The sequence below is a fragment of the Vigna unguiculata genome, chromosome 1 (assembly GCF_037176805.1).
Source record: "Vigna unguiculata cultivar grain cowpea cultivar isolate G323 ecotype 2 chromosome 1, ASM3717680v1, whole genome shotgun sequence".
Classification (NCBI taxonomy): Eukaryota; Viridiplantae; Streptophyta; class Magnoliopsida; order Fabales; family Fabaceae; genus Vigna; species Vigna unguiculata.
In genome coordinates, this window is record NC_140792.1 from 9,534,693 (window position 1) to 9,561,254 (window position 26,562).

Here is a 26,562-nt window from a genome sequence, read left to right on the forward strand (position 1 = left end):
AAGACAGCCTTCAGGTCGAGGTATGGCCACTATGAGTACGTGGTTATGCCGTTTGGTGTGACCAACGCTCCCGCAGTGTTCATGGACTACATGAACAGGATCTTTCGACCTTTCCTAGATAAGTTTGTCGTAGTCTTCATAGACGACATCCTTATCTATTCCCGGACTCAGGAGGAACATGCAGAACACCTTAGGTTGGTGCTTGGTGTTCTGAGAGAGAAGCAACTGTATGCCAAGTTGTCCAAGTGTGAGTTCTGGATGGATGAAGTTCAGTTTTTGGGGCATGTGATATCTGCCCAGGGGATTGCAGTGGACCCGGCAAAGGTCGAGGCAGTGGTAAAGTGGGAAATTGCTAAGTCGGCCACACAGATCAGGAGCTTTGTGGGGTTAGCGGGCTACTATAGGAGATTCATAGAGGGATTCTCCAAGATAGTGGCGCCTCTGACTTTGCTTACACGGAAGGACCAACCCTTCACTTGGACGGACAAGTGTGAGGAGAGCTTTCAAGAGCTAAAGAGGAGATTAACGAGTGCTCCTATACTAGTGATCCCGGATGTCGAGAAGTCGTTTGAAGTCTACTGTGACGCCTCTCACCTCGGACTTGGGTGTGTTTTGATGCAGGAAAAGAAAGCAGTGGCATATGCTTCGAGGCAGCTTAAGATACATGAGCGTAACTATCCCACTCATGACCTTGAGTTGGCGGCGATAGTGTTTGCCTTGAAAATCTGGAGGCACTATCTTTATGGTGCTCAGTTCCGAGTGTTCAGCGATCATAAGAGCCTCAAGTACTTGTTTGATCAGAAGGAGTTGAACATGAGGCAGAGGAGGTGGATGGAATTCCTGAAGGACTACGACTTCGAACTTCTATATCATCCGGGGAAGGCAAATGTGGTAGCAGATGCTCTGAGTAGAAAGACGGTACATACGGCACATCTCATGATAAAAGAGGTAGAGCTACTAGAGAAGTTCAGAGATATGAGGATACAGGTGGAGTTGGGGTCCGAGTCCATTAGGTGTAGTACTCTTAATATATCTAGTGACTTCTTGGGCTCAATTAGAGAAAGGCAGTTATTGGATGCCAGTCTGAACAGGGTTAAAAAACAGATTGGATCAGATGAGGCTAGGGATTTTGTTTTGGGTGAGGATGGCATACTGAGGTTTCGTGGCAGAGTATGTGTACCGGATGATGCTGAGGTGAGAAAGTTGATTCTTGAGGAAGGACACAAAAGTCGTCTTAGCTTGCATCCTGGCATGACTAAGATGTACCAGGACCTCAAGGAAACTTTCTGGTGGCAGGGGATGAAGAAGGATGTGGCTCAGTTTGTATCCACCTGTCTGACGTGTCAGAAAGCGAAGGTGGAGCATCAGAGACCCGGTGGCATTCTACAGTCGTTGGAGGTGCCAGTGTGGAAATGGGACAGCATCTCCATGGACTTCGTGACTCATCTTCCACGGACTTTTAGGGGACATGACACTATCTGGGTGATAGTAGATCGACTAACCAAGAGTGCACACTTTTTGGCGATGAACTTGAGAATGTTTATGGCCAAGCTGGCCCAGTTGTACATTAAGGAGATAGTAAGACTTCATGGAGTGCCCTCGAGCATAGTTTCTGACAGAGACCCACGATTCACGTCCCGGTTTTGGCAGACGCTACAGGGTGCTATGGGTAGCAAGCTCACCATGAGTTCAGCTTATCACCCTCAGATCGATGGTCAGTCTGAGAGGACGATCCAGTCGTTAGAGGACTTGTTGAGGACATGTATACTAGACCATCTGGGTGCTTGGGATGAAGTATTGCCTTTGATAGAGTTCACCTACAACAACAGCTTTCATGCGAGCATTGGCATGGCGCCATACGAGGCTCTTTACGGCAGGAGGTGTAGGACTCCTCTTTGTTGGTATCAGGATGAAGAGGCCGTGCTGGTTGGACCTGAGTTGTTAGAGCAGACCACCGAGAAGGTGAGGATGGTGAGAGACAGGATGTTGGCTTCGCAGAGTAGACAGAAGGCCTATGCGGACCGCAGGAGGAGGCCTTTGGAGTTTGCAGCGGGAGATCATGTATTCTTGAGGGTGACCCGAACCACGGGCGTGGGAAGGGCTCTCCGCTCAAGGAAGCTTTCGCCTAAATTCCTTGGCCCGTATCAGATCACGAGGAGGATTGGACCAGTGGCTTATGAGATAGCCTTACCCCGGCAGTTGGCGAACCTCCATCCGGTGTTTCATGTGTCACAGCTGAGGAAGTATGTATTTGATCCGGCCCACGTGTTGGAGGCTGAAGATATACAGATCAGGGAAGATCTCACAGTGGAAGTACCACCCATAGCTCTTGAGGATAGCAAGGTTGAGGAACGTCGTGGGAAGAGTGTTAACCTTGTTAAAGTCATCTGGGATCGGAGGACGGGTGACTCGACTTGGGAGTTAGAGGAGGACATGAGAAAATCACGTCCACATCTGTTTACCTGGTGAGTGTTTATTTTCGAGGTCGAAAATTTTCTTGTTGGGGAGAACGTAAGGCCCATTTAAAATCTTTTAACTTTTCTGCCCTAAAGTTAAGGGCTGTCCTCTTGTGTTTGGGCCTAGGGTTGGCCCAATTGATAAAACCCCTTTCTGGATGCCCTAACCCTCACTTTCACTCTCACAGAAACGCAGCAGCCGTCAACCCTTTTCCCCTTGCCCTCACGAAAAGCTCTGCTAGGGTTTGCCCTAAGGTCCCCTTCCTTCGAGCTCAAACTCAGTTCTTATTCACGTAAGTCACTCCTCAGCTCATGCTCCTTCCTTTCATGGTTTGTGTTCACTGTATCGTTAGGGTTTGGTAATAACCCACTCCTTTCTTCTGTTCTGCCGTTCAGTTCAGCTGCTAACCGCCCTAGGGGCAGTTCTACCTTCGTTGTGCGGGTCGGAGAGTTTTGCTAGCTTGAATCCCAGGTACGAGTAGTTAGAGCTCTTGTTTTCCAGTAGTTTTGGTCTGTAATGATGTTGATTTCTGCTTGTATGATTTAATCCTTCAATTTGGTGTATGAGAATGCTTTGTATGCTGGTCTGGTTCGATTTACATGGCTGTTGCAGTGTAGAACAGTGGCGAGACCTGTTAATCTCGCCCAAGCGAGTCCATCTCGCCTAGGCGAGATGAAACAGGGAGCTCGCCTAGGTTTTTTTGCACGAAAGGTTGCCCAGGCGACTCGCCCAACTTTTGAGCGAGCAAGCAACTCGCCCAGGCGAGAGGGATCTCGCTTAAGCGAGATCCCGCGTTGCTCATGCTCTTGCTTTTGTCCTCTCGCCTAGGCGAGGGGGAGGCTCGCCTGAGCGAGCACGTCTCGCCTGAGCGAGCACGTCTCGCCTGAGCGAGACGTCTCAGCCTGAGCGAGATGCTGGGCGAGACCGTACTGTATTTGAATGTCTGTTGTTCCTGAATGATCTGTTTTGGTTGAGAATGATTGTATGATGAATGACATGTATATGATGGAGCATGAGGTATGTTTGGCATGATTCATGAATTGCGTATGACGGGTGGGATTTGATATTGGCATGTGAAATGAATGAAAGGTTTGGAACTAAAGGAATACGTTACTGATGTGAGATGAGGCCCTAGATTCATGGGGTGGTGATGATCCGAGGTATGAATTCGAAATATGATGCGTATGAGGAATTAATCTTGAGGGTTGCTATAGAAATGTAAACATGATTTAATGTTCTCCTATTGCTGAGTTATGAATGTTGGTCCGTGTCAGCGTGTAAATTCCTTGGGGTCTCTAGGCGAGACGTTCGGGGTTGCGCTTCAGTGGTCGGGACGTAATTCCATGGCCCTTGTTAGTGGGTGCCCATGGTGGTGCCCCATCTGTATAACTAGGTAAGGATTCAAGGTAAGGACTGCATCCTGACACTCTAAGGGGCCAGTTAGTCTCACTTAGAGCAAACTGACTCCTGTGGTGAGAGTAGCAGGAGGCCTGAAATTCATTAAGGGCTAACCTTGTGGTGAGGGAGATTTGATTTATCGTAACACTTGTAACACATAGCTCGGAGATGAGCAGCTCAGAGTCGAGCAGGGATATCCACCACAAGTGCAAGCATCCGCTGAATCCGACTAAGTTATACGTATCCGGATGAGTCGAGTCGAGTCGTAGTGTATTGAATGAGAGTCATAACATGTTTGGTTAATTATATGGATATGGGATGATGAAAATATATTTGACTGCATGATGAATATGTTGTTGGCTTTAGCTTACCCGTTTTGTTGCATGGTTGTGATGTATGTGGCTGTTCTTTCTTGCGATGATCATCGACTTGGTTGATAGGAGCAGATGAGCGAAGTTCTCGTGGTCAACAAGGGAATGGTGATTCCACCGCTTAGCCGTCTGGACTGGATCTTACACTTCTCTTCTTCATGTCTTCTTTAGGGCTATGGCCCTTGTACTCGTTGTCTTTGGATTATAAACTCTTAGTTAAACTGTTATCCTGCTTTTGTTGGCATCGTGGTGTGCCTGGTTTTGTAGGGGTGACGTTATGAACCCTAGGACTGCATTGTTGATTATCTCTGTGTGACGTTTCCTTTAATTTTATGTATTAAATTAAATGGGGCATTACAGTTTTAATTTTGTTTAGGTAATTAAATAATTGTTTGACAACTACACATTTTATGTTATAGTAAAATGAAAAAAAAATAAATTATAGTTTTAGTTGAAAAGTTTGTGTTTGAAAATAACTATAACTAAACCTTGTGTGCGTTCATTAAGGGAAAGGTTAATATTAATATAAAATTAAAGTCTTTTATTTTTATTTACTTTGAATTTAAATTCTTAGTAATCCATTTAAGGTAACTGATATATTAATTTTAAGATAATTATCAAAGACTAAACACATATTCCATCAGATTAACTAATAACAAAGTTCAAATAAAAGTAACAAATTAAAATTATTGCTTTAAAATTGTAATTTTTTTTATTATACTAAAATGGAAATATGATAATACTTGTAAAATTAAACAAACTATTTACCCTTTGATAAATATTTGGATAAGTATATAGTAGATAGAAGTATATTTGTAACTTAGCGAATTTAAGACGACTTTCTTGTTACTTATATTTAAACAAATTTAAAGTAATACTTGTTATAAATTAAGACGATATCAAAGTCATTTAAAATTTATCCTACTAAGATTAATTGAGTCTATTATTTATTTATGATTAAATTTTTTTTTATTGTCATGCCAAATGTTATTAATGTGAGAGAATATTTTAGATATTATATATTGATGAGATATGATCAAATTATAATATATAAGTAAATACTGAATTCATCTTACTAAATTGGTTTTGTGAAGTTGAGTTATATTTGAATTTCACTTTCTTAAAACGATGTTAAAGTTGTTCAGAGTTTATTATAGTCAATTTTGTTGAATATCACCCACTCTTGGGTTTTGTAAGGCCCAGTCTTATTTTCTGCCCTAATGTTTAAGGGTTGACCTTAATCTGTTGAGCCTAAGGGCTGACCCATAGGGTGCTAAGGCCCCTAAAACTGTTAGGGTTTCCCTTTCAGCCTCATTCTTGCAAAACAAAACCTAAAACGCTGCCCCTCTTCCTTTTCAGAACGCTCTGCAAGGGTTAGCCGTAAACTTCCCCAAGCAAACTCAAGCTCTTCCTCTCCATGTAATTTGCTTCTGAACTCGTAGTGGTCTTCCTCTAGCTTTATTTTCGACATTTCCTTGAGGCTCATCTCAATGACCCGTTCTGCTTTGTCCCACTGTTTCCTTCCAGCTACTTATCTTTGTTCCTAGAGCTACTACACTCTTTTGTTTGGTGTCGAGGTCGAGTCGGGATAGTCTACTAGCTTATTTTCAGGTAAGGGAAGTTAGGGTTTTTGCTAAATCTGTAATTTTTTCGTGATTGCTTGATGATATTGCATGATTTGATTGGATGGCATGCTACTGTGAGTTTATGAGATGTTATTGCGTTGGTTTGGTGGTATTGTTGGACTGTTGCACGAGAGAACAATGGTGGGCACTGGTTTTCTCGCCAAAGCGAGCATGTCTCGCCTAGGCGAGATCAACAGAGGCTAGCCCAAGTTACTTTACGCACTTAGTCGCTCAGGCGACCTACGCTGTTTTGAGCGATCGTGCGCCTCGCTCAAGCGAGAGGGGTCTCGCCTAAGCGAGATCCTGCGTAAGTTTACTGTTCCCCTTTTTGAGCCCTCGCCTAGGCGAAAGGGGCTCGCTTGAGCAAGAGTCTCTCGCCTGGGCGAAAGTCTCTCACCTGGGCGAGAGTCTCTCACCTGAGCGAGACCCTTCAGCCTGAGCGAGGAGCTGGGCGAGAGCAGTGTGATGTTTGATCGTTTCCTTGAATCTTGAATGGTTAATACTTGCTTTGATTTAAGTATTGTGTTAAAAGCGTGAGACAAATGATTATGCATGAGTAATGTGATTCATGATTTGTGAATGATGGGTTTGGTATGAACTTAGCATGTGATTTTAATAAGATGGTTGGTATTAAAGTGGCATGGTAATGAGATGAATTGGAATTCTATATTCATGGATGGAGTATGATGAATTGGTATGGGTTGATCTGGAACATGAAAGGGATTGGTTATAAAGGTTGATATAATGTATGTATGTATGTGTATATATATATATATATATATATATATATATATATATATATATATATATATATATATATATATATATATATATATATATATATATATATATGCATGATAGGTCTTTCTTGATTGATTGAACATGATTGGTCGATGGTCAGTGCGTAAATCCTTGAGATCTCTAGGTGAGATTTTAGGGTCGTGCTTCAGTGGTCGGGACGTAATTCCATGGCCCTTGTTAGTGGGTGTCCATGGTGGTGTCCCATCTATATAATTTGGTAAGGATTCAAGGTAAGAATTCAAGGTAAGGATTGTATCCTGACGCTCTAAGGAGTCAGTTAGTCTCACTTAGAGCGGACTGACTCTTGTGGTGAGAGTAGCAGGAGGCCTAAAACTCATTAAGGGCTAACCTTGTGTGTGGAGGATTGATTCATTGTAACACTTGTAACACAGCTCGGGGGTGAGCAGAGGTATCCACCACAAGTGTAAACATCCGCTGAATCTGACCAGATTATATGTATCCGGATGAGTCGAGTCGAGTCTTAGTGTATTGGTTTGAAAGTCATAACATGATTGGGTGTTGTATGTATAGTTGACTACGAAAGTGTATCTGATTGCATGATGAAATTATTTTGTGTTCTAGCTTACCCTATTGTTTGTTGTTGTATATTATGTGGTGTGGTCTTTTCTTTTGCAATGATCATCAACTTGTTGATGTGAGCAGAGGTGAGAACTCCCCGAAATCATCAGGGTGATGGAAGTTTCGCTGTATAGTCCGCTTGGACTGGATCTATATCTTTATGTGCTTTCTTTCTGGGCTATGGCCCATGTACTTAGTTGTCTTTTAATTTCCTTTTGGTTACTGTTGAATGTTGTAACTGGTTTAGTTTTCGCATCGTGGTGTGCCTAGGATATTGTAGGGGTTGTGTTTAAGACCCCCGGGACTGTGCTGTTGTACTATCTGTGTGTGACGCTTCCTTTAACTACGTTTATTAATTAAATGGGACGTTACAGGTTTAGTGGCGGATCTTGACAAATAATGTTGGGATAGTCAAAATAAGATATACAAAATTTATATATTTAATTATTGTCATTAATACAATAAAAATTAATACATAATTTAGTATTGTACCTAAAAAAATTGTATCTACAAAAGAAATCATATATTAAATATTCCTATATTTGAAGACATTTTCTCATATCACGTTCCAAACAATAAATACGAGACTCCTCAATTGTAATTATTCTTTGAACCTTAAGAAAAGACTCCTCTAATTGAACAATTAAATTATTAGTATCATGTTCCCTAATATGTAAAGGAGTTGAATCTGTTTTTTTAAAAAATAAATCTATCATTTTATTTTTCATCAATATATATATTTTTTTAAAATTTAAGATTAAAAAACAATTAATCATAATTAGATCAAATATTAAAAAATGCAATTACTAAAAGAAAACTTTATGATAATTGAGCAACAATTAAAAATCGGTTATGAAAGAACACAACAGATCTTTTTTTTATTTTATATTCATAAAAAGTGAATATACATATACTAAGACTCATGAGATTAAAAAGATAATGGTAACTATTAAACTAATATTTTACTATCAAGTGAGACAAAAAAGAGTTATTTCTTTTTTAAGAATAGAAGAAAATAAATGAAAGATGAGAGTAAAAATAATGAATTTGTGTCTAACTTACTTATTTCTTTGTAAACAGAAAGGAAAACATGTGACAGTGGAGGATGAGTACAATATGTGATAAATTCAAAACACAATGAAAAATGAAAAAAAAAATCTAAATAAATATGTGTATTCTTGTCTTATTATTTATTAATATTAAATGTAGTGTTACAATAAGAATAAAAAGATATCTAATTTAATTTTTTATCACTTTTTAATGTATAAACTACATTATAATTTAAAAAATATTGAAATTTTAAAAATTTTAAAAATTTTAAGTATATAAATATATTAATTTTAAAAAATTTAAAAACTTTTGGTTCTAACATTTGCTTGGGTTCAACCTAGTCGAATTCGGCCGAGTCATCCCTTGATCAAATTCGAACAAGTCGACCCTTGGCCGAATTCAGACGAGTCGACCTCGATCGATAATTTATTGAATTTAGCAGAGTCAGCCAAGATCAAATTCGATTTAATCGACCACAACCAAAATTTGGTCGAATTTGGCTGAATTTGGTCGAGTCGACAATGACCGAAATTTGGCCGAAGTCAGTCGAGTCGACCTCGACTTAAATTCAACTAAGACCACCTCAGCCGAAATTTGGTCAAATTTGACTGAGTTGGGCATAACCAAAATTTTTTCAAATAAGGACAAGTCGACCCTGACCAAATTTGATCGAGTTGAACCTGACTTAAATTTGGTTGAATCGGCCACAACCGATATTCAGCCAAATTTGATCGAGTTGACCCAACTAAAGTTCATCTAAATTGGACCATTGGGTGTTAATTTTTCTCTCTTTTTTCAAGGTTTTTAAAAAAATTCAATGCAATTCCAAAATAATTCACAAACAATTTAATTCAAAAATGTTGCAGTTCAGTTCAAAAATAGTGGAGTTCAAAAACTGGTTATGGTACATAGTAGTTGAGTTTAGTTCATATTACAGTTCAGTACAATTCAATGCAGTTTAGTGTAATGAAGTTTGGTAATAACAAATAGTTCAATTTGATTTGTCTGAACTAATTTTCAATTCAGTTCAAATAAACTACTATTTTATTCACAATAGTTTTTAACAATTTAGTATAGTTCATTTTGTCTATCCCTACTTAAAAGAGTATATATGGTTATCAAAGTTCACAATAATTTTTAATAATTCAGTGCAATTCGTTTTATTTACCCCTACTAAAAGAAGTATATATGATTATCAAAGTTCACAATAATTTTTAATAGTTCAGCATAATTCATTTTACCTACCCGAAAGAAGTATACATGATTATCAAAAGTTAAACAATCCTTACTTTCATTTGAATTTAAATACAAACACCACAAAGATTAAGATGCAATTCTTTCATATACATCGAAGGTCGAATACTTTTAGTAACAAATATACAAATAATTGAAAATTGAAGGATGAGTAATTAAAAAAAAAGAATTTATAATTATTGTTTATTTGAAGTTAAAAAAAATTAAACATATTTTCACATGAAACAATAATTTTTTTAAAGCATTTTAGACAATATTGGTAGAAAAGTTTAAATGATTTCAAAGTGCTATTTTTGTTGATCAAATGTGGTATGGGATGCACATATAAAATATGGAATATAAAAAGAATACCAATGTAGGATATTAAAGGTCATTCTTTCAACGTTTCCACATTCTTTTTCTGCATCTCTTAAAAACAAAAATTATAATTTTGTTTTTAAAAAATATTACTGAATTATGTGATTCGGATATCATATTTTGGCATAACTTTTTTAAATTATATAATTCGAAAATCACTTTTCATATAAAAAAAAAATCAAATTTCGCAACTCCATCAATAAGCTATTCTTTATTTTTGTATTGTAAAATTTGGAAGTTATTTTTCTTCCAACTTGTACAAACTAGAGTACTTTCTTCCTTGAATTTATTTAAGATACAATACATACATAATAGTGACGGTAACAGCAGGGGAACAGCAATGGGACTGCACATAGAAACTATGGAGTACAGAAAGAAAAGGCCCAAATTGGATGTATGAATTACAAAGGACTAACTTGAGGGTGCTTCTACTTGCAGCTTCATAATTACTTCTAGCACCTTCATATATTTTAAAGTTTCAATTTTAACCTCTTTTCACTTTAAGTTTTCAAAAATAGAGAAAATTTCGAAATATATGTTTCAAAATATAAATTTTATATCCTGAATCATACAAAATAAAAATATATCATAAATTATATAATTTGGAATATAAATTTTACAATATAAAAAATACATTCTAAATTATATAATACAAAATAAAAAATACAGAACACACCGAGGTGTTTCTCGGTGAAGGAGGAAGAAGGAAATGGACGCGCATGAAGGAGGAAGAACATAGAATAAAACTGAGCTATGGAGGTGCAAGAAGAAAATACCGAGGTGCCCTAGATTTTTAAATCTGGAATGTCGTTATGACCAATTAAAAACAGGCTCTGATGTAATAAATGAGGAATACTTTTAAATAATGCACACTGAACCAGGAAATGTCACTATTAAAGAAAACTCAAGCCCGTCAACACGATTAGTCCAAAGCAGATTTGAATGACTAGTGACAACGCAAGATTTACTGTGCAGGAGTGTAAAAATATGATGTACTGATATTTGGGCTACGTATCCACCTTTAATATTTTATTGATAATACTGATAATCATTAAGAGATATTTAATCTATAAAGTAATATTATTTTTATAATAATAATGATTTATTATTTTTTTAATCCTTTAATGTTTATGATTTTAATTTAGATTTATACGATAATAATAGTATATTTATGATATTTTTAAAAATTATTATATATTATACATTTTTTAATATGCATATATTATATATCGTATCATGTTATTTTTAAAATAAATATATTAACATATTGAATATGTGTCATATTTCTTATATATATATATATATATATATATATATATATATACCATAACAGTAAAACCACAAACTATTTAGAATTATAATTACTTGTATTTCTATTAATTTTTAAAATAAATATATTAACATATTTAGAATTATAATTACTTGTATTTCTATTAATTTTTAAAATAAATATATTAACATATTGAATACGTGTCATATTTCTTACGCATGTCATATATATATATATATATATATATATATATATATATATATACCATAAGTGTAAAACCATAAGCTATTTAGAATTATAGTTACTTGTATTTCTATTAGTTCAAAAATATAAAAAATATCAACATTTATTCCATGATACACAGTGAAACACGGCTTACAGTTACCAATAATTATTTCTATAATCAATTTTCAAATATTTTTAAATTTTATTTTATAAATCAGTTTAATGAAATTAGTTAATTTTAAATTTTACTTTTTAACATGTTATTAGAATTATATTCTAAAGCATATCTTAACAAAATTTATTATTTATTAAGTCTATTATTCTATCAGCGATCCAATCACCGTTGAATAACTTATTAATTCTTGTTACATACATGAGATTATTATGTCTTCAATGAAAAATTATGTTAAAAGTCTCCCGATGATTAGAAATTAAGTTATTTTAAATAAGTACAAATTTCATCTTATAAATAAATTTTCTTATAAATAAATGTTGTAAGATTGAATTAGTTTTAAATTTTATTTTTTAATAATAAAAATCACTATGAGATGTAAATTGTTTAGATCTTATAAAACATGTAAAAAAATTCGAGATTCTAATTCTATATTGAAATCTAATCTAAAATTTTCCACACAACCATAATAGAGTTTTTAGATACCAATTCTTACGACCACAGGAGGGTGGCGTGCGATTCTGAGGTAGCAACGGAAGGTATCGGGCAGGTGCAGAACAAAAGAATATGCTACAGCTTGGACATCCTGAACAGTATGTAAAGAAAATAAAATTAAAAGCTTTGAAATAGTGGCAGAAAATTATGCCACGTATGTCATAAAGTAAATGAACAAGGAACAATGTAGCCACACAATAAAATAAATAAAATTTATCCTGAAAAGAACATGAATCAGGAAAGACAGTGTTGTTTTCATGTAACAAAACCAGCAAAATGGCATTAAAAGTTGCTGGTCGAAGTTTATGGTGACATGTGTTTCTCTTTTCTAGTTCCAATATTAAATATCTTATTTTGTGTTGGAAAAAGATAGAGAGGCTTCAATTTTGTGGCATAGGATGTTTCACAGAAAACAATCAATTAATAGAACAGTAGTCCAAGGTTATTACACCTAGTGTTTTGGCCATAGATTCTGTCTCTCAGGTTTTTTTTTTTCTTTTTTTCTTCTAGAGCTCATGGGATCCATGCCTTTTTCAATCATTCAATGCCTTCTTCCCCACACACTTGATTTATCAATCACAAGGATAAGACTTCACAGCCAACCAACCAGGGGTGATATTGTGAAAGAATTTTACTCTGAACATTTGTTCCAATATTGATTCTTAATCTTGGGGAGTTGGGTGCAACAACTTACAATATTTTACTTCTGAAGTTGACATTGAAATGGTTCTATGTTTATTGTTGACTCATGAAATTTGGAATTTCATTTCCTTTCACAAAGGGGTACCTTTCATTTGTATATTTCCTCTACCAATTCTCCAACGTAGTCACGATGACAAATGCTGTGTCCTTAAAGTTTCTTCATACTTATAGAAAAGGCATTGTTAAATGAAATATATAATTTTTCAAATTGTTAAATTATCCACGATAGTCATCCCAAGATAATGATTTCAATGTTCACATTATCAGTTGTAAGAACCTAGGACTGAAAGTAAAAAAAAAAAAAGAAAAAAACAAGTTTAAAAGATTGATTTATCTCATAGCTAAACTTTCTTACTTGGAGAAGAAAATTATATAAGGAATGTTTAGGTAATTAATATTAGGTTTAAATATTCAATTGATTCTCATATTTTTCAAAATTTTCAATTTAATCATCAGATTTTTTTATTGGTCTCAATTAGATTCTTACCGGATAATAATTAGATAATTTTTGTTAGTACTGTATTAATAGTGTTACATATGTAACACGTGTCAGTTCGAGGTTTTTCTTGATTTTTATTTTATTTTATTTTATTTTATAGTTTTTTTAATGGTTACATATCAAGTCAGTACTGTGATATGTGGTAATATTAGTGTGATGGTGCCACATATCACTATTATTAACTTAAATTCAATTTAGTCCCTATATTTATTATTTTAATCTCAATATAGTTCTTATATTTATCATTTTATTAATCTCAATTTAGTCTCATTTTTTTGTTAAAATGAACCAATTTTGTCCCTCTCTAAGTTGATAACAAATTTATTTTTTATATAAATCTTATATTGACATTTTTATGGGTTAATTATGTTTTTGGTGTCTTAACTTTCAGTAAAAATTTGGATTAGTCCCTTTTTTAAACTTTGAACCAAATTAATCCCATATCTTTAAAACTGTATGATTTTAGTACTTTTAACCAAATTTTGTTAAGTTTATTTGACGTTTCAAACACTTTTTAAAGCTAACATTGAAGCAAAAATATTTTTGGTCCATTTGCTTTCAGTGAAAATTGGAATTAGTCCATTTTTGAAACTTTGGACCAATTTACACCCCAATCTTTAAAATTGTGTGGGTTTAATCCTTTGAACCAAATTTTATTAAATTTATTTGATGTTTCAAACACTTTTTAAAGCTAACATTAAAGCGAAAATGTGTCAAACGGTGTAAACAACTCAAAATATTTATATTTCAAATAATTGTATATACAATTATTTGAAATATAAATTTAAATAAATATATATTAAAGTATGATGTAATAAATTTATTTGAAATAGAAGTTTTCTAAAATATAAATTTCAAACAAACTTCAAATAAATTTAAATTTATAGTTTCAAAATAAAATTTAAATAAAGTTGAATGCAAAATATAAATTTAAATATCAATTTTAATAAAATTTCAGTACAATATTTAAATAAAAATTAAATTTGTTCTAAATTTGGAGAGAGACAAAATTGGTTCATTTGATGAAAATAACAAGTATTGGTTCTAAATTGATACTAAGTCAATGACATGGTACTAACAATGGCACGTGACACTATCACTACCACGTCACACTAATACTGCCATGTGGTGCAATGTTGACTAGACACGTTACAATTTTTTTTTTAAAATAAAAAAAATCATGAACTAACACATGTCACATATTTAACGCTATTAGTACATCACTAACGGAAATGATCTAATTGTTATACATTTTAAAAAATAAGGACCAAATTGAGATCAATCAAAATCTGATAGCCGAATTGAGATTTTCAAACAAATACGAGAACCAACAGAACATTTTAACCTTAATATTAACAATTCAAAGGTACACCATATAGTAGTTTTTGGTATAACTTCCAACTAGTTACATTAAATACTTTTTTTAACAACTACATATATTCAATACATATTCTAACAATCCCCTCAAGTTGGAGTATACATGTTGTATTTACCAAGCTTGAAAAAACTTCAATTCTATGTCTCTTTATTGATTTTGTTCACACATATGTAAGTCGATCATTGTATTTGACAAACCCAATACAAATTTCATTGGGCAATTTTTCTTTGGATAAAATGACTATAAAGCTCTATATTTAATCCTCTCATGGAACATTGGATTGGGAGAAATGTGGATAGTAGCTTGATTATTACAATACATCTTCATTTGCTGGATCTCACAAAATTATAATCCTAGAATAAATTTGTTCACCCATACAAGTTTACATGTGAGAGACGTCATTGACTTTAGCACTAGATCGGGTAATCACATTTTGTTTCTTGCTTTTTCAAAAAATAGTGTTTCTACCAAGGAGAAGACAATACCATGTAATGGAATGTCTACCCATAGAAGATCCTACCCAATTAACATCACAATACCTAGAAATTTAGGTATTTCTTTTATCTTTGTACAACAAACCTTGCCCTAGAGCCTTTTTGAGGTATCTTAAGATGCGATTGATAACATTAATTAAATAATTTTGCATAAAGTGACTAACAACACTCATTGCAAAAGATAGACCAAGTCTAGTAATAGTGAGGTAAATAAGTTTCCTAATAAGTCTTCTATATCTCTCTAGATCAAAGAGCGATTCACCTTGATCTGCTATGAAACAAGAGTATTTATGATCAATTATTTAGGAAACAAATTATTTTATGTGCTCTTGATTAACTGTGATTAGTTACACTCAATTGTTATATCTACATATGCTTGAATTATTTCCTTTAGCAAATTCAAATATGAACGTTCAGAAGATTAAATCACATTTTCTAAATCAAGAGTTCTCTATCATAGAAGATGCAACTTAAAATATTTACACAAAGACGTTGCAAGATCTAAGCCTACCTTATATAGAAGGAATAATCAAGCTTTTAAAAGATATATAAAAAGATGAAGTTGAAGATTAAAGAACACACTTTAGTGATTCTTCTTTAAAAATCTTATTTGTATATATTGTGTTCTTATTTGGGTTGAGAGAAAATTTTGTAATTCTTCACATTGTGAAGTTTTCTTGAATGAGTTTTAATTATGCTCTTTTAGAGTGTTTTCTTTGTATTCTTGAGAGTTCTTGCTCTTAGGAAGAGATTAACAAGTTGTAACACGGAGAAGTTTATGTACTTGTTGTGACTAGGAGAGGTTGGTGTACTCATTGTAATTGTTTGTTGATCTAGTACAAAATCTTCTATCTACTGATCCTTGTGAACTAGACAATCTAGGCTAATGTTGTGCAAGAAAGAATTTATAGGCTCCATTTAACCCATCCTCCCCACACCTTCTAGAGCCCTATTGTTCTATAAAAAATCGGGAGGTTTCTCAATATAAATCTCCTTTTTTAGTTCACCATGAAGGAAAGCATTTGTTATATCTAATTGATGGAGAGACCAATGATGTATACTTACCATGAAAAAGAAGATGCATAATAGTCATTTTTTTCTACAAGAAAGAACATATTGCCATAATCAAGGCCATAGATTTGTATATCCTTTGGCCACCATCTAGCTTTGAGGCACTCAAATTACCATTTGGACCAAATTTAATAGGCTAAGTCTAATGATAACCAATAACCTTGTGTCTAGGTAGAAGAGGAACTATGTCCTATGTACCATTACGTTCAAGAGCTTACATTTCATTAATCAAGGTTTGTCGTTTTCCAAGATGATCAAGTGTATATTTCACACTTTTAGGAATGGTAATGGAAGATACACAGGAGATAAAAAAAATAGGTAGGGGACAAACACTGATAGCTTAGAAAATTGTAAATATGATGAGGATTGCATGTATAATGAGTACCTTTTTGATTGATAATAGGCTAATTTGAATCTTCATTATTAGGAGATGTAGCATTGAATGACAATGGTGAAGGATTTGATGAGGATGACTCACCATGCGACATTGGATCAATCATTGGAGTTGGTTGTTGAGAAGTGATAAGAAGATGAGGAGATGGTCGAGGTGAATTGAGATTATGAGAAGAATTTTAATTATTTGGAAATGTTGGAAGTGTTAGGAGTAGGATACACAAAGGTCTCACCTAAAGGCATAGGCAAGACCTATTAGACATAGTTAAATTCTTGGAAGCGATGAAATGAGTTTCTTCGAAAAAGGTAATACTTATAGACATGCAATATCTTGTAGTTTCAAGTGAATAACATCAATACCCTTCTTGAAGATGATAATATCCTACAAAGACATATTAAATAGTTCAGGCTGAAAGTTTATCTAAACTTGGAGACATATCATGTACAAAACACAATAACCAAAAACTTGAGGAGAAAGGTGAAATAAAGGTTCATTTGGAAATATAATGCAATATGAAACTTTATTATCCAAAGTAGAAGAGGACATTTTATTTATAAGATGACAAGTAATAAGAATGACATCGCCCTAGTAATGGAAATGTTCATTGGCACCAAGAAGTAAAGTATGAACAATTTTAACTAAGTGTTTATTTTGTCATTGCTATATCATTTTGTTAAGGTGTATAAGAAGATGTGAACTACTGTTAAGTGTTGCGTGAGTTTAAAACAATGGAAAAATTAGAAAGAAAAGTATTTTTTGGCATTGTCACTCCTTAAGATCGCGATCACCTGACTAAATTGGTTCTTGATTTCTTAAGGAATGACACAAAGATATCCAAAAGATTTAATCAATCTTTCATTAATTAAACTCAAGTATAACAAGAATATTCATCAATAAAAGTGACAAAATAACAAAACCCAAAAGATGAGACTAAATGATAAAGGTTTGATCCCTACCAAGTATGATGACCCATGGCACATGCTTAGAAGAAATGGAGTTCCTTGATCCTTTCCTTTACTTTTATTTTCTTTAGTTTGAATTCCATTAAGTTGGCTTGGTTGACTATTTTTAAGTTGACTTATTGACCCTGACTTTGGGTTGATTTGTTGACTCAAAAGATTAACTTAACCTAAAGCTAACATGCTAAACTACCTTTATTTGTCTTGTAGGATAATCAAGGAGGTGGCGCACAAAGTAGACAAGTGCACATGAAGACAAACCCATGTGGAGGAGAGAGATATGACAAAGCTTTCTAGAAACGTCTAGAAAGGATGACCACATGCCTTGGCAACCAAGAAAGTCTAGAAACATCTAGAAGGAGCATCCACCTTGCCTTGGCCAAGAAGGCTTCTAGAGTGTGTTCATGTGCTCATTTATTGACCTACTTTCTAGATACTAGTTTTGTTATTTGTGATGTAACCCTTTTGAGATTATTTGTTTTTGTAAGAGTCCCTTAGACACCCCTATTTAATGGGACCTCTAATACTTGTAAAAGTGGTTGGACATTTTGGAAAATTAAACACCTTTGTGTATGAACTATTTGTGAGAGTTTCCTCCCTAGGGAATGAATACTTTTAAGTCTTATCTTGCATAGCAAGTGGCGACACACATCCACTCATCTTCAAGGTTGTCATGGCTTCTAGCCTAGCCTTGTAATGGCATGCTTCTCAAATTTTTACCATTCCTTTCCTTTCCATTTTATGTTTTCTTCTTCCTTTAATTGTTCTCGCTTTTCTATGGTTTATGCGCATTTCATTTCCTTTTTGTTTTGAATCAATCCATCATTTTCTTCTCTTGAGCTTTGTGAAAGGAACCTTTATATCTAGATAGCATGCTATCTTAATACCCAATGGGGATTTCACTTAGCTTTCTTAATCAACTCACACCATATTCAATAATCTTAAAAAATATCAAGATAATCCTACATCACTAAATTTGGACTCCAAATATCATAATGAATTATAGAGAACCTTCTTCTCTTGAGCTTTGTGAAAGAAACATTCATATCTAGATAGCATGCTATGTTAATGTCTTGTAGGGATTTTACTTAACTTTCTTAATCAACTAACACCATATTCAATAATCTTAAAAAGGATCAAGATAATCCTACATCACTAAATTTGGACTCCAAATATCATAATGAATTATAGAGAAGACAAAGTTGTATTTTTTATTCATTATTTTTGGAAAACAAGATTAAATACTTTTCCTAATTGACATGACTCACATTCTCAAACTTTGAGTTTGCTAAGTTTGATAATCATTATTTTTAAATTTTGATAAATGTGGCTGACCCAAGCAATCATGTATAAACTTAGAAAATGGGCATGTTAAAAAAGATATTGACAATTTAGTGCATTGATAATAGATTCTCCTATATTCACGTCCTTCGTTAATCACTCGACTTGTACTACGCTCTTGTATAACAAAACGAATACTTAAAATTAGGAAAAAAGGACATCTAGAAACAAAAGGAACATACATTAAATATTTGAGAAGTAACTTTGGAAGCATTACCATAAATATGATTAGAAGAACTTAAGTCAATTATCCATAGACTTTGACATTCCAATATTTGAGAGTGCAAACTTTTGACAAAGTGACAAAAGTTGTGCTTGGTTGTCATACTTTAAACTAAGATGTTTTTCATTAGAAAAATGTGATTCAACTTTATTAGATTGGAAAATGTTTGTTGTCTTGCTAAGAAAACCATGTAAAACCATGTAAGGAGAAACATCTATTGTGTGTGACCAAATCTCTTACAAAAGGAGCATTAAGGATATTTGCATCCATTTTAAGAAAAGGAAAACATTTGAAGGAAGAATTCAGCAGCAATCAAAATTACAGCAACAATTTACTCTCCACAGCTAGTGCCAACTATAAAAGGCAACAAACAATGGTGGAGGAAGAGTATGAGAGAGAGAGGAGAGAGGAGCCTTTCAACTAAAGTTGAAATTGAAGAAACAAGGGTAGCAACAAGGAAGAAAAGGTCTGGCGAGCCTTGGGGAGATGACGTAGAGTTGTTTTGGTGAGAAAAAGGTGGCTGGCACCTACTAATGGTGATCAATTGGTGATGGCCATCAACAGGCAACAGACAATGGCCCGCAGATGATTGACAACGACGATGGAGGATACTGGTGGATGACAATGGACTACTACAAAACTAGCATACTGGGATCAACTCGCTCTAATACCAACTTAAGACTAAAATATAGAGAAAGAAAGAGCTTAAGCAATTGGTTATCTCTAAGTTGGTCTTTTGTTTAGAAAAAAAATACATCATAGTATAACTTTCCAATACTACGGCTAACTATCTATATTAAATACTTGTTCTAAGAACTACATATGTTCAATACATATATAAAACCATCACAATTGATTGTTTAGATACATCAAATCAAATAATAGTACACTTATGAGAACATGCATGTGTCAACTGCAAATCTCATCTCACCTTCAACCCATTGAAAGTAATACTAGTGGAGCTCCCAGAACTTTCCAAGCCACTTCTAGGAAATCAACTCAAGCAAACCATTACAATGCTCTCTAATCTTCTCACATCCTCTCTAAGAGTTAAATAAACTGAAATAAACATTGGCTAAAAGGTCTAAATTCACAAGAATCATTGGTTGCAATCTCTGTTGATAGATCACGTCATTGAGTGCAAACAGTTTCGCCCCTGGAAGATAAAATAAAGACGTGCATACAATGCCAACATAAACTTGGTTCGTGTTCAAGGATTTTGCTGTAAGACAGAAGATAAAAACAAAGTGCAAAGTGCTTGTGGCAGCAACCAATAGATTTATTTGAATTTAAATTAGATTACACTGAGCAAATTTTGCACCATACCTTTCATCTTCTGTTCCTACAATAATCCTCGTAATTGTTTAAGACTTGTTACACCGTGTACCCGGGACTAAATGGCGCTACTCAGGAGACAAATCAAGCGCAAAATGCTTCTGGCAGCAACTCAAGGATTTATTTGAATTTATGGCTCTCAGCCAGTGTTTACAGTTACACGCAATTTATGAGTGAAGTCAATAACTCAAGCATGATTAAATTTACACTAACAGACTCGGATGGGTCCTAAAACACATGCTCTTTCACAAGACTGACAACTCAGGATGGGAAAATTTTCCAAGCTGAAAATTGTCTTAGACAGGGACTGGTGTGGCTTCATCAAGAGCAAGGACTCCAGGAAGCTCTTTGCCTTCCAATAACTCCAAACTGGCACCACCACCAGTAGATATGTGGCTCATGACATTGGCAACTCCAACTTTCTCTACAGCTGCAACAGAATCTCCTCCTCCAATAATCGTGGTGACCCCCTGTTGACTGAGGTCAGCTAGCTTCTTGGCAATAGCCTGAAAGAAGGGTACAAAATGTAAATTATGTACAGTGCACACATTTATTAGCCAAACAGAATAAATTATTCTGTAAACCGACATTTGAATCACTCCTAATCGAACACATTATTTTCATAAATGAAAAGCATATAGTTTACGGAGATGTACAAGTCACATCACGAAAACTAACTCCTACTGTGTATTACTGAGAGTATACGCATCAATTTGAATGGACATTGTTTATATTTACAGCAAACATGCTTGCTTTAAAATTTATTTTGAACAGAGCTCGTTATGAGTGTGTTCTCGCATACCTCTGTCCCAACAGCAAACTTGTCAAATTCAAACACTCCCATTGGTCCATTCCATATGATGGTTTTGGTTGTACCCAATGCTTCACTGAATGATTTAACAGAATCTGGACCAATATCCAATCCCATCCAGCCATCAGGGATGGCAGATGCTGGCACGACCTAAAAGGTTAACGAAGAATTTAAGTGCTAGTTGCAAATGATTCAGATTGAATAAAGAATAATATTACAAGTGTTTGCAATATTATTAATATTTTATGTGATTTAACTTACTTTGACCCATATCTTTAGCTAAAGAAGCTTAGAAACCAGAAAACAAACCTTGCTGTTTGCATCGGGAGCAAATTTGTCTGCAATCACCACATCACTTGGTAACAAGAGAGACACCCCCTTTTCCTTGGCTTTTGCAAGTAGTGATGTAGCAAGATCCAATTTATCTTCCTCTACAAGGGAAGAACCCACTGAAAGACCTTGTGCCTTGTAAAATGTGAAGATCATTCCTCCACCAAGAAGAAGGATGTCAACCTTTTCTAAAAGTGACTCAATCACTCCAATTTTAGATGACACCTTGGAACCACCAACAATGGCAGCAAATGGTCTTTTTGGGCTTGATACTGCCCCAACAAGGTAATCAAGTTCCTAAAAAATGAACAATGAACGTGAAAATAGTTATTACATGTTTTGATCAAATATACATACAAATTAAAAAAAAAAAAAATCAACAAAATCTTTTCCTAGTAGACTAATTGACATTTTAGATAAAGTTTCATTTTACATAAAGTGATAAAACTTATTAATTCTATAAGATCATTCACAATGAAAATGGTGGTAATGTGGCATTGAGACTTTCAGGAGCTTTAGTTTTGCAGAATTTGAGTTAGCTAAAGGCGAAGTGATAAACACACCTTTTGCAAAAGATAACCAGCAACAGATGGCTTCAAGTATTTAGTAACCCCCTCTGTTGATGCATGTGCCCTATGAGCAGTACCAAAAGCATCATTCACAAACAGATCTGCTAGAGAGGCAAGCTTTTTTGCATGCTCAGGATCATTCTTTTCTTCCTCCTTGTAAAACCTCACATTTTCTAGAAGAAGAACACCTCCTTCTGGAAGAGAAGCCACCAACTTTTCCACTTCTGGACCAATACTATCATCAGCCTTGACAATCTGCAAATTATCCAAATAAAAAACACAAGTAAAAAACATTTTCATAATCACCAGGAAAATTACAACACTCAAAAGATCTCTTAATACATAATCCACAATGATCAATACATAAACATACCGGGAAACCAAGGAGTTCAGAAATCCGGGGTACAAGAGGTGCCAAGCTGTATTTGGGAGTGACACCCTTCGGTCGCCCCTGAAAATTACATAAAAAATTGCAACAATTCAACTTACAAGTTCAACCATAATAGTACGCACAAATGTACTCTTATACTTGCATCAAGACAGCCTACATCTTCATTACAAAACTATAACAAAATCGAATTTTCAAACAATCCCGACATTTATTCTGACAACAAATTTCACATCTGAGACAAGAATTTGGATTATTCTACTAATTGAAGCAGCCTTTCTCTCCTAATATTTTTTAAGAAAATAACAACATTCATAAGCACAGATCCAAAACTCAAAGCATATAATTAAACTTCAAAATTATTAAATATGACAAGGCAAATACACCATAGTTGGCAATAATTAAAAAATCCACGAATCCAACTTTAATCTACATACCGAGTTGCTTAAAAACTGATTTTAGTAAAAAATTCAGAAACAAAAAGCTCTTTGAAGTAAATAAATCACTTAAATTCCCTCAAAGATGAGCACAACAAGGCTATAACTTGCAGTGACAATTCCCTCACAATTATTGATATAGTTGGAAATTGGAGACAACTTGATGAATGCCTCATCAAAGATTATGAAAAATGGACCGTTTCCAACAATTTGTAAACAATTATTTAAAAAATAGAAAATGCGAGAGGAGATCGAAAGATAAACATGTTACAATCACAAATGCTTGAATTAACAATTCAAACATAAGAACTCACTGAACATAAGCTTCAATTCAATATGAGTCTAAACTATTACAAAAGTTACCATAAACCTATTTATACTATGAACCAAGACTACTCAGTTCATCCACTACTTAGAGTCATCCAATAAGTAATGCCGGTAGAAAGTCTCTAATTCCAAAAATGTAAAAACGAATACAAAACACAAAATTATTATTCCAGTCTAAAGTCTTCTATTTCTATCCTTCATTCATGCACTCATCCCAAATGCAGCTGCAATCAAGGACACGGAGACACCAAAAAACCTTAAGGAGACCGAAATTGCATACTGCTTTTTAAAACCTGGGAGCAAATATACAACATGGTCCGAGATGCTACTTTAGTTATTAAAAATTTTGGTTACATAGAAGTAGCTTCCGTACTGTATTGCTAGAACTTCACGAAAAGAGTAGCACAATACCCTTGTCACCCCGATCTAGATGGAACTCGAATTCTCTAATTCTAACTGAATAACACGGCAAAAGTAAAAAAATGAGCAAAAATTTTCCGATAATCATTCAATTCTGATAACTTCTCACTATAGGAGAATAAAGTCAGATGAGTAAAATAAGAATACAAGCCATGCCCGAAGTGAACGTAGGAAAGAGAGAAGACAAACCAAGTGGCTAGAGAGGATGACTTTGGCGCCGTTTTCGACGAGGTATTTGATGGTGGGAATGGCGGCGCGGATTCTGGTGTCGTCAGTGATGTTCTGGTTGTCGTCGAGCGGGACGTTGAGGTCTGCCCTCACGAACACCTTCTTTCCTTTCAAGTCCGCAGCAGTCAGGTCGCCCACGCTCTTCTTCGCCATCGAAACCACCCCTCTCCTGCCCTTCCCAACCCTCACCGCCGCCACCCGCGCCGCCACATTCGCCGCCAGCAGCGGGTCGGCCGCCCTGAACCCCAGGTGGCGCGTGAGCGGGCGGACGCGGAGGGAGGAGGAGAGCTGCACGCGCGAGGAAGAGGAGGCGGAGGCGGCGGAGTGGAGCAGAGAGAAAGTGGTGGGGGCTGCGGCTGAGGCCATTGCAGAGGGAGAGAAAGAGAGTGTTTGATTTGAGTGAGTTTGAGGAAAAACGAGTGCGAATGAAGAGGTTTGGTGATATAGTATTTGGCGAAGGGAGAGAGACGAAAGATGTGGACGTGAAGTACAAAGGAACGATTGGGTGTGGTGAGAGGATTTTGGATTTCTCTTATCGTTCAGGAGAGGTTCAAGATCTTCCTTGCTTTTTCACTCTTTTTTTATTCCACCCACTTCCTACTTAAAACACCACCATGAATTTGTCTTTGCAAATTGTTGTGCTTAAATATTTTAGTTTATTTGTGCTAATGTCATCAATGAAGACAAAAGTGCATTTTTGCACTCTATTTTTTGAAGTTTGATTTCAAGTTTAAATTAATTATTTTGGTTTGCTATAAAATATAGGTTATATTTTATTTGTTTTTGTTTATTTTTAACTTTGTTAACTTAGTGCATTTTAAACCTTTTGGGAATCATGCAAATGAACAATAAAGCATTATTTTCTCTAAGACCACATTGCAATGGGATTTTCTTTTTTTAAATACTTAATCACAAGCATCATAGTATAGATTAAAAAGAAAAAAAAAAGAAAAATGATATGTTAACAATCATTTTCTTACTACTTCTCTTATTACCTGTCGTGTTATGTCATATGATAATTCATTTTGTATTTTTATTTTCTTTAATGCAAATGCACGGGAAATAGATGAATCAAAAGTGTGAAGTGATTCATTTGAAAGAAAGCTTAGGTTAAGTGCAGAACCTCTTTGCCTTCTCTTGTACCCTCTCCAAATATTTTTCTTTCCTTCTTCCAACCTTATTTCATCGCATCGCACCATTCACATAGTTGTTTTGTTCTTCTTCAATAATGTGAATTTTCATCTCCTTTGTTTCATTGTTATTAATTCGTAGCGGGTGAGGAGAAATTTTTGAAAATTTGGATTTAGGTTTGATGTATTTTAGATTTTTGTTAGTTTTTTTTTTTGTTCATTAAATTATTTTTTGTTTGATACAAACAAAAAATACTCAATTTCTAATCTCCAACAAAACATTACCTTCCAAGATCTTCATCTCAATATTTTTTAAAAGCAATTAATTGCCTTTGTGAGCTCATTAGGAATTCTAACGATATTTATGTCATCTATATAAATAACAATTATGGAAAATTCATTTTCTAATATTTTCATAATACAAGGACAAATAGGATCATTTTTATACCCTTCATTTAACAAGTACTCACTAAGACCATTATACCACATATGTTCTAATTGTTTTAAAATAAAGGGACTTATTCAATTTTATTGAATAATCCTCTTTAGAACTTTCCATGTTGGGAAAATGACATCCTTCAGGGATTTTTCATATAAATATCATTCTCAAGATAATTGAATAAATAGACTGTAACATTATCCCCTAGATGTAAATACAAACCTTCTTGTGCAACTAGAATCAAATATTGAAATGTTATTGCATCCAATACTAGTGAATGTGTCTCTTCACAAACCAATACGAGGTTTTTGTGCAAAAACCTTGAAAAACTAACCATGCTTTGTGTCTAAATATTTCATCCAACTGGTTTTACACCCTCAGGTGTGTAAACTACAAGTTCAAAAACCAAACCATTCGTTTGGCCAATCATTTATTTGTCGACCATAGAAAATCCACCATAAATTAAATTATAATAAAAATCTAATTATGCTTTTATTATTACATTTTTTCATTTTGGCTAATCATTTATTTTTCAACCATAGAAAATCCACCATAAATTAAATTATAATAAAAATAAATTAAAAACTTCATCACATAGACTTCTTTTGCCGTTTTATATATAAAAAGAATATATTTCTTAACACTCTCATCACCAATTGAGGTGATCAATGTTTCCATCTAGTTTAGCAAAGAAAACAACAATATTAAGTGGCATCCTTTTGGTCATAATCAAAATCATTGTCATAATAAGCAAAATGTGTTTCTATGTTATTTTCGTTATTTCTTAAGATGCTTTAGTGTACGACAAATATAACTTAAATGACCTTTACCACTCCAATGATAATTTATATTTTCATCTTATTTAACATTATTTTCACCATTTTTGTATTATTGTTCTATTTTTGATGATAAAATATCTCTTTGAACTTTTCTTTATTACCATGTCCACAATCATAATCACTAGTATGACCATTACGAGGACCAAGGCCATGACCATGACGATGAAAATATGAGTCCGATCTTGTTGCATTTA

General features: G+C 34.4%; 1 protein-coding gene across 1 annotated transcript; it reads right to left on the reverse strand.

Annotated features, from left to right (window-relative positions):
• Positions 1 to 20,549: 20,549 nt before the first annotated feature.
• Positions 20,550 to 24,459, reverse strand: LOC114185042 (phosphoglycerate kinase, chloroplastic-like). The gene is made up of 6 exons (XM_028072537.2): positions 23,922 to 24,459; positions 22,534 to 22,611; positions 22,155 to 22,415; positions 21,571 to 21,888; positions 21,253 to 21,411; positions 20,550 to 20,956 (listed from the first exon to the last, which is right to left on the reverse strand). The coding sequence occupies exons 1-6, from the start codon at positions 24,324 to 24,326 to the stop codon at positions 20,747 to 20,749; spliced, it is 1,431 nt and encodes a 476-aa protein (XP_027928338.1). The 5' UTR covers positions 24,327 to 24,459; the 3' UTR covers positions 20,550 to 20,746.
• Between the last annotated feature and the right edge of the window lie 2,103 nt (positions 24,460 to 26,562).